General features: G+C 42.3%; 1 protein-coding gene across 1 annotated transcript in view; it reads left to right on the top strand.

Moving 5' to 3' along the window:
• Nucleotides 1-1,053: 1,053 nt before the first annotated feature.
• The window catches only part of ANKRD33B (ankyrin repeat domain 33B), a gene marked incomplete at both ends in the record, with an annotated part of 37,262 nt that continues 22,127 nt past the window's right edge, over nt 1,054-16,188 (top strand). Inside the window, one exon of the mRNA XM_084282992.1 lies at nt 1,054-1,482. Coding sequence (XP_084139118.1) covers nt 1,054-1,482 — 429 coding nt within the window. The remainder of the gene's footprint in view (nt 1,483-16,188) is intronic.

The raw sequence follows: 16,188 nt of genomic DNA, 5'->3' as shown, positions 1-16,188 counted from the left end.
AATGGAGACATCTGCTTTGCACAAGGTTTTCTTGCAAGATTACAAGCACTCACTGCTCAGACACCTTTACACGTACCTTTGCTTTCCCTTCAATTCATACTCTTAATTTTAGAGACGTGTCTCATGCTCTGTCTCACCTCACACAGAAAACTTGCTTCTCTCTTTTCAGACAGGCAGGAACTTGGTCCCTGGACCAGCTAAAGCTTCTCATATACCCCAGGCTCACTTCAAACTGCTGTGGGAGAAACCAAACGCCCTGTTTGGTTGGCTCGTGGGCTTTCTCCTACCTTCTCGCTGCCAGAGAGTTGTGCTGATAAGGAGCTTGAAAAGGGAGAAAGGCTACAGAGGAACCGTGGCACTGTGACAGCTCGGTGTACGCACGCACGATTGCTCCCCAAGTAATCTCTCGATGCCTTGCACAGAAACTATGTGCCTGGCATCTGCCTGCACGTGTTCAGCTGTCGGTGCTGTGCTTTCTCTGTTCATGAACTGCTCACAGTAAAGTGAGCTCTCCCTTCCGACCCAGAGCTCTGCAAACTGCCCTCCTCCCCCCCTCGGCCGGCAGCCCCTCGGCCAGAGGCAGGCTCCGGGCGCCTCTCTCCCCCCTCGACGAGCCCATCCCGGGCTCGGGGGCTCTCGGGGGCTGCCTCTGGGGGTCCCTCCGGCCCCAGGGGCTGGGGTCCCGCCGCTCCCTCTCCTCCGAGGCTGTCCCCGTCTTTTTGCTGCGCCTCCCCGGAGCAAATCGCTTTCCAGACGTGTCCCTGATGTCAGCGCGCTAAGCCCAAGCCCCAATCTGCTCCGAGAGATGCTGATCGGCTTACGGGCCGGGAGTTTGCTCGCCGCCCTTCCTAAACCCCAGACCTGCCTCCCAAACCCCTCTCCCCTCCCTCCCGGACCCGGAGGGATCCCCTCAGCGGCATGGCCCGGCCCGGGGGCGGCCGGCGAGCAGGGGGCGACGAGACCCCCCCCAGGCTCCGGGACGCCTAGACGGCGTGCCGGGGTGCCGGTGTCAGGGGTGTCGGCGACAGGGCTGTCGGTGACAGGGCTGTCGACATGGTGCTGCTGTCGGGGGCCGGGGGGCAGCTGGCCGGGGAGCGGGTCTGCCCCGCTCCGGGCTCCGGCAAGGAGCTGCCCGAGGCGGAGAGCGGCCCCGAGCAGGGGGCGGAGGGGGCTGCCGGCCAGGGGCAGGGCGACGAGGAGGAGGAGGAAGAAGAGGAAGAAGAAGAGGACTGCGAGGAGTACGAGGATTTCTCCGAGCTGCCCGACACCTGCAGCATCGCCTCGGACGACTCCTTCTACCCGCCGGGGGGGCTGGAGGACGAGGCGGAGGACAGCTGGTCCCTGGAGCAAGGCGACGGCGGCAGCCCCGAGGCGCTGAGCCTCTTCCGAGCCTGCTGCACCAACAACGCCGTGGTGCTCCGGGCAATCATCCGACAGGGCCCCGAGGAGGAGGAGGTGCGGGAGACCGACCGCAACCGCCGGGTGAGCAGCCCGGCACGGCCCGGGGACGGGATTTGGGGGGCACGGGGGGTGAACCGCTCGGGTTTTGGGTCCGCAGCCCCGTGGGGTAACGATGAGGTGTGGGGGAGCCGAAATCCCGCACCGCCAGGGTGGGCAGCCCGCTGGGGGGCAAGGCTGCCCCTTAGGGATCTCTGCTTTAGGACCAAAGCTTCCCCTTCGCCATCCCGTCCCTCCCCTTGTCACATCGAGAATCTGGAAAACTGCTCCAAGACTGCCTTCCCCTCTCTGCTTTGTGTTTATTTCTCTTCAGCTCTCCTAAAACTTTCGGCTTGCTCTCGGTTCCCAGGACGCCGGGGGCAGAGTTGGGGGAATTCCTGCTCTACAGTCAGACTTGGTGGAATTCACCTCCTATTCACTTTGTAGCCTATTTTTGGATCTTGTGTCATTGCAATCTCTGTGATTTGGTTTTTGGCTGTTAGTTAGCTAACTGCAGGGCTGGAAGGGTGTTTCACTAAGTCAGAAAGTGAAAACTTTTATGGGAATGTGCAGCTGGGACACTTGAGTTACACAGAAAATTAGCAAGAGCAACTCCAATCACTTGTTTTTCTACCGTTTATATTGAAACTAACGAAACTAAGTAATTTTTATTTGTAATTTGCATAATTTACTTGCTGTTTGCATGAAGAATCTCCAAAAAATGTCTGTGACTACTCTGTAACAGGAAGATTTTGAAGGAAAGCCTGAGTGATTTTAATTGGGCAAGTGACTTGCAGGTTTTGGCAACTTAAGAGGTCTTTGCATGGCAAATAAGACAATAATTTGGCTTGGGACCTGTTCAGAGATGGACTTTTCTTTGGTCTTAATTGTATTTACCTGTAGGATTTTTCCTACAAAGAAGCTTTTGTTCCCTCATACAACTGTTTCAGCGATCCAATTCAGTCTATTTCTACAAAAGCTACCAATGCAACAAGTTGTATTAACACATGCAAGGGGCAGCCAACTATGCCATGGGGTCGGGAAGGAGCTGCAGAGTGTAGAAATGCTTTAGATCTACTTTTCTGCCAAAGGCAAGGTATAGTGCAGGTACACTCCTTGCTGGTATCACGTGAGATCCAAGCCTATGTTGGAGCAGGTCGTGAAAGCCCTGCTCAGGTCCCTCCATCCCATGCATGAGGCTCAGGCCTGTGCATGTGGTGCTGGCCTGGGCCTGGGCCACTGACCTCCATCGGCATGTGTTCATCAAGGCCTGACAAATGTGTGGCAGTAGGGACAGTTCTGGCACAAAATGCCTGGAGCTGTCCCTTCGGGGACACTTTTGGTGGGAAAAAAAATCAACAAAACCAACAAGTAAAATAAATTCTGGAATTCAGCGACTTCTGGAAGCCTCACTGGTGACATGGGGAATGTGAATTCAATCCTCCCTCTGCCTGAGGGGATAGGACCCCACACAGAAGTAACCTAAAGACAGCAATGCAGAGCATGGCAGTATGACTCTTTGGACTGATGAAAATGGGATGCTAAAAGCTGTTGGCCCCATGGCAGGACTCCTGGACCCTCTTTCAGGCCCTGTGTGGAATCAGTCCATGAGCTGGCAGCCTGGTTAAACCACAGTGCGTTCTCCATTGGGTTTAAATAAAATGTACAAGAAAACAGATTTCTCTTCCGATTTTGTGCATCTACTGCCAGTACTTTCCCCAGCCACTGCTGCTCAGAAAATCAGGGCAAATATATATTATTTTGCAAAAGAAAAGCCACATTTCTTGGGGAATTTTACCTGACAAAAGTTAAGTTTCTCTCAGCAATTTCTTTTTCCCGTGGAATTTTTGCTTCTGTTAAATTTGCAAGTTATATAAAATCATCACACATTACACATAAACAAAACTTATTTGTACTGCCAAAAAGTAACGTAAGAAGCTACATATCATATTCTGCTCGTGCTAGCTCCTTTTATTTATTTATTTATTTATTTATTTATATTATTTTTTAATTCCTCGTATTTTTAATATTAGCTTGCAGAGTCTTCTTTTTGGCCAGGATGCTGTTTGTTTACAATGGTATCTTGCATCTTACATTTATTGGAAAGCACCTTTAATGTTGTTGGGTTTTTTTGTTGTTGTTGTTATTTTTTTTTACACTGTGAACAAATAAGGTGAACTTTCATTTCTTCTGAAATGTTGTTTCTTTTCTGTGTGAGGCAGGAGAAAGAAAACTTGAGAATTGGGGTGGTGAATGGAAGACTGTCCAACTGAGTAAAGTGACTATTTTCATGTCTCTGATCTGATAACTTCTGTAATGTTTGTACTGTGCAGTTGCATTTTCACATTCATTTTTTTCAAAAAAAAAAAAAAAAAGTGTAATAAGTAACTGTAGTAAGACAAGGCCATATTTTGATTCCCAAAGTAATTAAACCTAAATCTCAAAATATAACATGAGGAAGAAACTTCCTAATGGTTAAAATCTTAAAATGAATTTGGGAGCAAACATCTGGAGTTTTGGCATTGTTGTGTTTTTAATTTTTGACCCCAGCCCTGAAGTGATTCCATGTGTAAATTTAAGATTTGGAAGAAATTATTTCCAAAAATGCTAAGATCCAAAGGTAACCTTACTTCTTACATATTTTTTTCTTGATCCTTTTATTGAAATACACCAATTGTCTGTTTTGAGTCTATTTTCCAAGTCTAAACAGTGACTTTTTGCAGGGTTTCTGCAGGAGCTGACTTTTCCCATGCTGGGTTTTTGAGCTGCAGGATCTCCCGCATGGGAACCACCTGTCAGGCACAGGCTTTCATTAAATTCACCTTCCTGCAGTAAAACAGACTTCGCTACACCCAATTTATTAGTCACCACATGTAGCCTGAAGACTGTCTCATTTTCATTGCCATGAAGAGAACAGCAGTTTGTACCATTGTCTGTGTATGTTCCCAAAATGCTTCATCCCTGCATCCTCTGCTGCCTGAGTGGGGAGTCCTGAAAGGCCTCCTTGATGGTGTCTCTTTCCTCGCCTTGGCAGGTCTCATACCAAAATATTTGGAAAACAATTATGACAACATATAATATACTAATTGCAGATCAGGCAGGATTGCCTCTCATTCCTTAATGTGTTTACCTGCTTCACATTGGCAGTATTTACTGTGTTTACCTGCCTCACACTGGCAGCATTGAGGGATCTGCAAATATATATGAGAAGATAAAATCTTGGTTCCAGTGAAATCTCTTGACCTGAGTGGGACCAAAACACCATCCAGATAATGACAGTCTGGTGACAGACTTTTCACCAGGTGGTGTGGGGACTTCTCCTTACTGGCTACATTTTCAGGATTTCAGGTATTTCCATTTCATAAGTTTATCATAATATTAAATCCTGTCTGGAGACAAGGATTATGTATACTCAGAAAAAAAGAATTTCAAAATTTGTTATTCCCTAACCACAAATGAGAGCCATGACAACAGAGAAGTCAATCAAGGAAGGGAGGAAAAGAAGACAAAGAACATCCCCATGCCAGATTTAAAATAATCACTGTTGCTTATCCTCAGAAAGGTTTTGTGTCAGCTACCAAAGTTGTATAATCTATTTTATTATGTATGCTGAAGGTCCATATTTTAGAGCTGATATATGTGTAAAAATGTTCTGTTGTAGTCTTCAGCTTTTCATTTTTATGTCAGTATTCAAGGGGTCTTTCACCCAGCTCCACACATAACCAGGAACCACTACTTGAAAACCAATTGGAATTAAACACCTTAATGTTGTAAGTACACCATTATACAGTGGAGATTGCATATTTGTGATCTTAGTTGCTCCCCTTTAAAAGGTGTGAAACAAAATAATATAGGTGGCTCCGCTTTTGAGCTCTTACTTCTCCTTTCGAAAATATTCTTAAATCCATCTAGGAGCACAGCTAATTTTTCTCATAAATGCCTCATAAAGGATGCTGTTAGTCTGTACTGCTCTGTAGCAGGTTGTGCTTTGAGGCATGATAGTTCTGTAGCTCTGTCATCAAACAGGCTTGAATCTGTTTGTTTGGCCTTTCTCTCCTTTTTCTTTTGAAGGAAGAAAACAGTTTCCAAGGTTGTTGTTATTCTTTACAATCTAAGTTTCTTTTGATTTCCCCTCTCATTAGCAACTGATGTTAAGTAGAAAAAACAAAAGAATAAACACCTGGGGAGAGATAACAATGCTTCAAAAGCCTGGAAGTTGCTGTACTCAATAAGCAAAACAAGGTAGCAATGTACTGTCTAGACACCTACCTAAAAAGATTGTGAGAATGTGGGGTTGTGCCAGCCATGGCAATAAGTCCAGTGAAGTAGGAGCAGGAGAGAAGTTTCCCACTGGGGGTCTGCACCATGGTGCAGTGCATGAATTAGGAAGAAGGTTTCTGCTCATTCCTTCTCTGCTCTGCAGAGAGCTGTGGATTTCTCCAGGGGGTGTTTCAAGGGTCTGTTATGCTTGTGCTCTCTTTGTTGTCCCCTCAAGCCACTGCTGAACAGCCTCCCTCTGCTGGCTTTTGAGAGAGTTTACGGAGACTGCCCTCCTTGTCTGGGCTCCGTGAACACCTCCTGAAGCAGATAGGGTGCATAGGAGGGAACCAGAGACTGACCCCCTGAATCGAATGGAGATGTTTCACAGAATGCAACCTAGATTTGGTTGTGAGTTTCTGGCTGTAAAAGGATGTTTCAGAATGGCATTGCTCACCTAGTCTCCTCGGTGGACTTGTAACAGGATTCAAGGCATAAAACATTTATTTTTCTCCTTGCCTTGCACTGCCGACTGCTCCTCAGCAAGGCAAAATAGCCCACAGACTTTTGTGCCACCACAGCTAGACTGCCTCAGGTTTCCAAGCTAGTTTAGGTACTGTTACCCTTCAGAGAGTTATGCACGGTGAGTACTCCATGGAGATGACACCTGAATTTACCTTTGCCAAAAGGCTGTACTTCTAAAACTGTGACTGGCTGAGGGGGACACGGAGCTAGTGGTTCCCAGTTCCTGGGCAAGAGGGTACTGGGCTTGATCAGGCTGTTCCAGAAAATCATGTATTACTAAAAGTGCCAGAACTTGTGTAACATGTAACGTGGTTGTTTGTTGTTTGTTCTGTCTACATGACGTGAACTTGTAGAAATGAGAAATTAGGACTGCAATATTTTGCAGTGGGAGATAAAGTTCTCTGTCGCATACTACTTTCAGCTGTTGTGGCACATGGTGTCTAAGTCATCCCATGTCAAAAAAAGAAAAAAAAATGTCATCTGCTACACTTGTGGGAAATTTTTCATATTTCCATAGGCAGTTTCAGTTCCCTCGTGTTCTCTCATGAAAGGTATTCTCATGGGAGGGATTGCATTGAAACTTAACTTCATGACATTAAACCATAAAAGGGAATTTTTTAGGGTGGAATTAGTTTTAAAGAGACCCTAAAGGCAAAAGTAGTGTAATTTAATCCTTCAAAATAGTACAGAAATACCCAAATACACCAAAAAAAGTCCCTGGGGATATTTACATATTTAAAAAGGAAGTGAGCGAGCAAAACAAAGCAAGGAATAGTAGATGGCAAAATACAGAAACAGCTCAAAGTGAATTGTGAACCCTTCACATATTGTATTTGCAGCTCAAGCAAAGCCATCAAAAAGGAGTGGATAGACCATGGAAAATATGAAGTCATAGGCTAAGAGGGAATTTGTTGAAACAATCACAGCATGGACCAGCCTGATATAAATGGGCACTTGGAGGCATCATCAGGATAGTGTAGGCAGGTTAGATGACTGCCTGCCCTTGTTAGGTGACTAATGCCTTTCTAAATCTGGCACAGACACATATCCTTTAAAATAATGTAGAAGAGATATATACATGGAACATTATTTCTGTGGAGTCAAGAGAACAGTTAATAAGGATTATGAGGGTGCTTAGAAATAAATGGAAACCCTTTGTCAGACCACTGTAAATGCGTAATGAGACCCGCTGCATCCTCCACTCATTAAGCAGTTAGTAAGGCATGATTCGTACTTAGTGTCAAAAGCAGCATTCGCTAACAGAAGCAACTTAGTGGAATTGATCGATACAGATTTGAAGATGTCATCAACATGAGAAACTTGTACAAGTTTAATCTGGTTTCAAGCAATGCAGCTATTAAAGAAAACAGATGAAGAGCAGTTTCCTTGAAGAATTTTGACAAATTGTTTCTTGTAAAGTGGATTGAACAGGAGAGAGGATTTCAGCCGGGCAGTAGCCCAGAAGTAAAGGTCATAAAAATCCTTTGTTCCAATATAAGTGGTATTTCACATCAGTGTCTTAAGTATTTGGACTTGCAGAGCTCCTCAGTGACGATCCTGGTTACCCAGCTGAGCACAGGTTTACTCCAGATGTAATAAAGTATAGCTACATTAAGAGTCTAATGGTATTCTAATGAGACTGATTTCTGGGAGATTTGTCATTAATAATTATGACAGATTTATAATAATGTTTTCAGTAGAACATGTCTGTAACACGGATAAGAAATGTAACCTTACTAAGCCTTACTGCATTTCTCCAGTACAGCCTTTCAGGTTTATTTTACTGTGCACAACGTGACACTGTTAATTTCCTCATCCTTTAGGAAATGCAAGTTCATATTCTTGACAGGGGACTATGGAGGAATTACTCTAGAAAGAATACTGACACTAATTTTTTCACTTACATGCTCCTAAGTTCCTTTCCCTGAAATTTTGTTGAGGCATAAACTGCTCTCCAAATTTCAGGATTTAGATAAATGTCAAGTTCTTGTAGTTTGCTATTTGCTATTATAAAAGTGCTATTTGGAAGGAATGCATAGGTATTATAGATATCTATGCAACTTCAGACAAAAGTTCCTTTTGTTGCTGAAACTGAAAAAAAAAAAATAAAAAAATAAGTAGGTCTAAAAGAACAGGCAGAAAGAAAGAGGCAAAGGGAAAAAGGAGCTCAGAAAAATCCATTAAGAACAATTGTCTTTAGAAAATTCTGTTTTAAATCCTATAATAAAGGATATGGAAAAAGATAGTGATATTGCTCTCCTCCTTGCTTATGGTGGGGCTAAAGACTCCAACACAAAAGACTTAGGTTTTTAACTGAAGCCTGATAAAGGACAAGAAATCTATAGAAGCATCCTGGGACATGAAATAGAAGGTGATTTTTCCTTTTGGCTGTCTATCCTAGCTGTCATATATCGTCTTATAGCAGGAAACGAACAATTCTTAATAATTTCTTCCTGGTTCTGTTTTGCCTCCTTTCAATTTAAGTATTGTAGTTCTGTTTTTCAGCTCCATAGAAAGTCTTGCACAGATCATTAGTAGTGTCAAAGGTGCCTTAAAAGGGACTCCGCTTTGGACTGAGAAACCTCAGAGGAAGCATCAAATTTTCTTAATGCTTCCAGCATAAAATCAAATCTGTGACAGAGTTTGTGTGTCCTGAAACATGTCAGAGATGTTCAGTCCTTCTCAAAGAGCAAAAAGGCAAGAAGTTTTTCGAGGGATGGCCATCAACTTTCAGTAATGATTCACCTCTAGGAATAAAACAACCACAAAACTTGAAGCTCAAGAACTATATGAAGATGTTTAAGAGGAGTGTTTTAAAGAACTTGCATGTGGGATATAGACAGCGTGGCTGCTGCAAATTCAGCATCAAAAGTTCAGAAGTAGGGGGCATCTTCCACTAGTACAAAACTATACAAAAATTCACATTCCCCAAAGCATTCGGTTGCTGTTCTTGCTGCCTTAGGTTTTCTGTGCCATGTGTATTTTCATTAATAGATTTTTTTTTTTTTTCAAAGAGGATAAGACCAAAATGAAATGAAGCTGGAGGTCTGTACTGTTTTGTAGTGGCATTAAAACATTCATTTTTGAGCCATTCATTCAGTTTCAGTGAGCGCTGACATATCTAAAGAATGTGTGACTGTATGGAGAATCCCCTTGTTTTGATTCCAGCAACTCTACTGATACCTGGCATACTAAAATGTAAACTAGTGGAAGTGATTTGTCTCTGAGCAATGTTGTTCTTCTACATTCCTCTGCCTTCCTCAATGACTAAGATATCTAATGTAGATTATAAGAGTTTTTAGTTTTCAGTAACACTTCTCTATGTGTCTAAGATAGCACAAATGCTTGACCATAAGGGTATTTCAGATCTTTGGACAAGGAGTGCCCCTCCTCACTTTTCAGACCTCATGCCTGACCTGAAACAAAGTGCATGGCAATACCATCTTTCATATATATAAAAAAAAAAAAAAAAAAAAAAAGTGGAAGTTAAACAAGATGTCACTGTTAAGAAGCATCTACTAATTCTGAAAAACTGGGTCCTGTTGGGTTTCAGTAGGCTATAGAAGCTTCAAGTACACTGGGAAAGGATGTGGATACAAAAGTCCAAAAATTCCAGAATTCAACTTTGAGCTAAGTAACAGTGGGTCCTTGTACACGAAGGTTTTTGGTCTTGAGGCATGACATCTAAAGAGGAAAAATAAATGTTTCCATCTCAGGCATTGGATTCAGAATTTCCTGCTAAATGAAACAGCATGGGAGCAATGGATATAGGTAAAGGCTGAGGGTAACAACAGTTTCTCATTCCACATCTGTCAGAGTCATTGAGAGTTTAATTTTGAGTTATCTTCATGTCCGTTGCTCCCAGTAGTATTGGAAGTAGTGATTTGGGTTTTGGCTTCTGAAGGACCACTGTCACCACTGCCATGTTGAAGGGAAGAGCTGGGCATCCCTCCCAGCAGGAGGCTCTTACTGCTTTTCCTTCCGCTAGTACACTTCTCAGAGATGTGAGATGTGTTTGTTTTCCACTCAGTCTGGCTTATCTCTGGGTTTCAGGGGCCATTTCAAAATGGTTTTGAAATATGTATGTGCCTCTTTTGCAAGTGGCACAGGAATTGCTTTTTTTTTTTTTTTTTTCCATAATAATTTTAGTCATGTGATCTTCTGTATGTGCTTGGGAATAATATAAACTGTGAAAATAAATACTGAAAAATGTTGAACAGGGAATACAATCAAAATAGCTATTTGGATTTATTCAGACATTTCAGCAGGTACTATTATATTCAAAATCTGTCCTACTGTTCAAGAAGTCGTATGCTGGAAGATAAAAATTCCAAAGACCTGTTATACATAGTGGTAATAACTACTGTGCAACAGAGACCAGCAAAAATCAGGTAATTTATCACAGTACTGTCCTATGTGAGTAGGACTTCATTTTCAGAGAGATTCAATAGTAACTCTTGCATTACTTTACAGGTGTTGGTTGCTTAGAGCCAGATGAGCTTAATGCATATCAGGTTTATTTTAAATTACATTTCATTAAAACACAATTTTCTTCCTCTACAGAAAAATGATATGTGATCATTAAGTAAAAATCACTGCTAATTTTGCAATAAAGATTGATTTGGAAAGAGTTGGCAGCATTTTAATGTAGAGGGACACATTCCATAAGCACAGGCTGTGTGATCGTGGCCAAAGGAGATGGTCTCTGGCACTGGAGGATGTGTCCAGCCCAGCTCACGTCCACCTTGCCCAGGGTCAGCCCCTCTGGAACGGGTCAACAGTGTCCACACATCTAGCACTTGGACGAGACCCAAGTGGTTCTCCTAGTTTGTCATTTATTTCAGGCTTTTCAATAAATGGCTAACTATTTTTCTGTGGGTTCTTCCTGTTGTACTGTGGAGTCAAATATAGCTGCACAAATGCCACTTACTAAAAACTGCTGGTAGTTTTTAAAATAGAAATCAAAATCTCTGGAGTATGTGCAAGCCATGAGGAACTCTTACTGCCTTTATTGGAGACAGGAGTTGTCCTTTAATGCTTTCATAAATAAGGCTGCTCTCAGAAGGTTATATTATTAAATTATTTAAAATGCTATGCCACATAGATATGGATTTATTCATCTCGAAGGGTTCCGCCATTAAAAACAAAACCAAAATCCCTCCAACCTGGGCTAAGTATAATTTTGTTTCATGCCCAGAATATTACAATAAGAAATAATTAAGTACCATATGAAGGGAATGGTTGTCACAGAGTCTGTAGTTGCACATCTGGCAGCAAATTAGCAATTCAAATCGCAGCCACTATGGGAAAAACCCACAATGTGGAAATAGTTCCCATTTTTCAATTCTATTATTTTCTATTATGTCTGTTAAATTCTATGGGGAGTAATTTGAAAGCAAGCTGATTCAAAATGGGAATGACTCACTGTCAGGCTTTTGTTGCTTCATGCATTTCGGATGTATAATGTTTCGAGCCTGACCCCGTAATACTTGGGTGGCTGATCTGGTGATATGTTAAAACCCTCTCACATATGTGCTAGGTTTTTGCTTTTGTTTTTGTTTCTTTGTCTTTTGCCTCTCTGTACATGAGGGCCTGTCTTTGAAACAGCCCTTAAGTAGGCAAGCACTGATGCTGAGACCTGCCAGCCACCGCCACTGCCCAAAATGAGGCCCTGGAGGGAAGTTTGGTCAGTATTGCTACTAGAGGGGCAGGCTGGCACGTGAGCTGTTGTTATTAGTTTTATGAAGAGGAAAAGTGGCAAGTAATTGAATACATTCATTATGCTTGAAAAAAATAAAAGGAGGTCTTTGGCATTTTTCTAGAAAACCTAGTAGGTATCTTGCTATTTGTAGCTCCTGCGAAAAAATCTTGGCATGCCATTTGCTTGGGAAACAGGAAGACCAGCCATGTACTCATAAAAGTGCCTTTAGGCATGGATGGAAGAAAAGCAAAGCAAAACCAGCACCAGCCCATGTTGAGCTGCTGTCCTCTGGCCGCTGACTTAGGGGAGGGCTGAATCTTCCTGGCCATCTGCCTCTCCTGTACGGGAAGGATGCTGCTACCAGTTTTGCTTTGCTTTGTTTTGCTGCTTCTGGCATTGGTGGTGTTTTCTCCTGCTGCCACATGGGCTGTGGGCATTTCTCAGCCAGAAATATTCTTCCTCATGAAGGTACAACAGGGTTAGCCATGTGCAAAGGTATTCCTGAGCATAATTGCTTGTGGCATAGGACCCCTAATTGAGAACTAGGTACTTCATAATCGTGTTAGCGCCTTACCTGAGCTAAAATAACCTGTGTGCAGCTGGCTGAATTCAGGTGTCTCAATGCATTTACAACACTCATCTCCACACAAGTTCTCTTGAAGTGCACTGGATCCATGACATAAATGTGAAAAACTCCCTGAGAAAGCGAGGTAATTTGATGTGACAGACAAGAGCTGCCTCACCAGTCATACCTGTTACAAGAAATGTAGCTGCCTGGAGACTTTGAAAAAGTTGCTTTTGAATTTTAAAAATACAAGCAGATACCGCAGGCCTTTACTGCCATACATTACCTCCCAATCATCCTGTTAGTGATACGACGTGAATCAAATTGAAATATTTAATGCTAAACAGAGACACTTTAGAAGCAGTAAGGCATATGAGGTTTCCAGGAACAAAAAGGAGGAAAACAATGAATGAAGGAGGGAGACATAGTGAATGAACGTCAGCCTTTCTCTTAAAATTTATCACCCAAATTGTTCTTCTCTGAGATGCAGGATTGTGAAATGTCTTTCACTCGCTATTGCCGTTTTATCTTCTGCAAGCACTTTTAGATTGACCCAGTTTATGCTTATGGCAGGCAGTGCAGCTGATTTATGAGCAGAGCTCCCTGTGCAAGGAGCCTCCCAGCAGGACTGCCTACAGGTGGGTGCCCAAGGAGCAGCGCTGTTTTCATGTGCGGCTTTGAGATTGTTGCAGTACGTTTCATGGACTGCATGCATTCAGTGAACAGATCTCCCTCCAAGGATTTGAATTCAAATAAGAAAGGAAAAATTTGCCTGGAGGTTTCTAGCAAGGTGATGCTGCTTCTCTACTTCTCATATGTCAGGTCTAGCACTTTGTTCTTGCTGTCCATAAAACTCCCAAATGACCTGACCTTAGATGAGGTCTGAAACAAGAAACTGCAACATTCAGTTAGCAACTGTAAACCATCTAAGTAAATTAGCTTTTACTCATCAAAGAAAGAAAAGAAAAAAAAAATACAACAACATGTAGCTTCTGAAATTGTGACAAAGATGCTTTGCCTGATGAGCTGCAGGTGGAAGCTTGACCACACGGCCATACTTGTTCATATTTTTTTGTTTCTATTTCATTTCATTTCTGTAAAAAATAGCCTTTCTCATCTGTGAAAGTGAAGGAAGATCTGAACAAGCTTTCCTTTTGTTTTTACCACAGTGCAGTTTTGCTGCACAGACCTAAGTCACCTTAATTCCTGTTGAATTAAAAATAAAAGCCAGTGGAAACTGAGCTTCACAGCCTATCTCCATATCAAAATGTTTCTAAAGAGTAATGAAAAATTTAGTAGACTTGATAGGGGAACTAGAAATGACTTAGATATTTAATTATAAAGTCTCTGAAAAGATTTTAAATCTCTGTAAGTTTACTGGTGTTTTCGTTCTTAAGTGATTGTTTAGGCCAGAGACTTCTGATGCAGAAAGCCACATGCTGATGAAGTTCCTCGTGCCACAAACAATTTACTATGAACCAATGAAGATATATGGAAGGTAAAATGCTATTAAATCAGTAATTTTTAAATCTAGCTGTGAAAACTATTCTACTTGTTCATGAGCTTAAAAAAGAGAAGGAAATTGTAAGTTGTCAGTTTTCTGACAGAGGCATGACCTTGATATTTCCTCCCTGAGCTTTGTAATCCAGCTGAGTATAATGAGTTAGCACACAATTTTTAACAGAAAACCAAACAACAACAACAAAACATGTCTGACTTAAAAATAGAAACAATCATATCCTGCAAACAGTGCTTTCTTTGGAATCAGCAAGGTGCACACTGCCTTCTGTTTACTGCTCCTGTATGAGTCATTGCCATTGTGTGGCTGATACCCTCTCATGTACTTCCTGAGGTGTGGAAGGGGCTTTTGGGTCTCATTCAGTAGTGCTGGCACGAGAGTGATGGACTTCTGTGGGGAGTTTTAAGTTCTCTGTCAAATGCAGGGTCTGGAGGTTTAGAAGGCTACAAAGTGTACACGTCCCTTCTTACCTTTTCAGGACTGGAAGTGTTAGCTGTACATTTATTTTCTTTGGAAAAGAAGTGGGAAAGTCAGTCCTAGGAAATGAGACATTTGGCATCAGATGATAAAACACACATTAGAAAAAAGAAAAAGAAAACATCACCACCAAAAACAAAAGCAACAGAAAATGCAGACCTTAATGCATTAAATTCAGAGATTATGGTTGAAGAAACAGCATAGATGTGGATTTGGTGGCAGTGAAGGACAGTGCTTGTGGCTCCCACGGGTCCTGAGGTCCAACAGAACAGCAAGCTTGGGGGCAATGCCTTGTGCTGTTGGTGTGCCCCGGCTCAGCTCTGTGGGGAGATCAGGGAGGCTGGATTTACATAGAGCATTTCAAGGATGCTCAGAGGGGTCTGCTGTGGAAGGAGGATGGTAAATGGTCCACACACTCAGTTATGGCAATGTGACAAGGAGCCAAGTGCTAAACAGGTGCAGAACAAAATATTTACCATTTAGCATCTTTCTTGTGGTATATTTAATCATCAAGCAAACCTGGAAATGCCACTCTTCTGGTTTTATTCAGCCTACTGCAAAATTATTTGCTTTGTCCACAAGTGTGGCCTTTGAGTAATTGCTAAAAGGATGAGGGCTAACTTTATAAAAATGACTGTTATTCATTTATAGTGTAGAAATGTCAGTTAGGTTGCTTGTTTTTTGTTGTTATCTTCAGAATAATGTATATAATTAGGCTGCAGGACTGAAAATTTACATTAGGAATGTCATGCGTCACTTCTAACTAAATGCCAAATTTATAATAATAGAATCATAGAATGGCTTGGGTTGGGAGAGACCTTAAATATCATCTAGTTCCAACACCCTATAATATTTAGTCTCACCTCTATATGTTATCTTCCTTTCAGACGCAGAAATACCTCTTCATCCCACTGTTTTATTCTCACTATTCCTGTTTACTGCTAACCCTCCTATGGGCATCCAATTGTTGGAGAGTTTCTTTATCACACTCTCCATCTTTATGAAATAGAAAAATCGCCCAGATGTTAATGGAATCATTTTTACAATATTTCTTCAAGGAAAATGTGTTTCTTTGTTCCCATTTCCTAGTCCAGCGCTGTGGAGTTGGGCACCACAAAAATGAAGAAAATTGTGTTTCCAGGCCATCTCTGCACTGGTTTAATGGCCTAGCGTCTCCAAGCAACCAAATCCATTTCCACCAGAGGTCCTCATTTACCATATCAGGATCTCAGCAGTTGTGGGTATACCTTTGTTTATACCTTTAGCAGAAAAACACTTCCAGTTTTCTGCGCTTGCCAGCCGTTTTGCTAAGATGGAGCTCTCTAACAGCAACAGATCAGCCCTGACAGCCTGTGCGACCTCGATGCAGTACAGAGCCAATGGGAACTATCCTTCTGCTGTACAGATCCTGGGAAGCAGCGCACAGAGCTGATGGATGTGCAGGCCCATTTGTTAATCTCTAATTTTTTCAAGACATGAACAGTTATGGCTGCAGCCAAATGTGTAGTTAGATGAAAGTGCGAGCCCAATAATTGCTATGATGTTTGGCAAACACTGAATGTAATAACGCGTTGTTATAAGATTTAATAAGACGAACGTACTGTTCTTGTGAACAGTAATAGCTAACACAAACTGAGATGGAGTGCATCGGGTAGTCAGCCAATATTTTTCTGTATCCTGTTATTTTATATAAAGGTATTCATTTGC

Source organism: Netta rufina, assembly GCF_964035555.1.
Source record: "Netta rufina genome assembly, chromosome: 2".
Classification (NCBI taxonomy): Eukaryota; Metazoa; Chordata; class Aves; order Anseriformes; family Anatidae; genus Netta; species Netta rufina.
The sequence above is the reverse complement of the archived record's forward strand: the minus strand, read 5'-3'. Positions and strand labels throughout refer to the sequence as shown.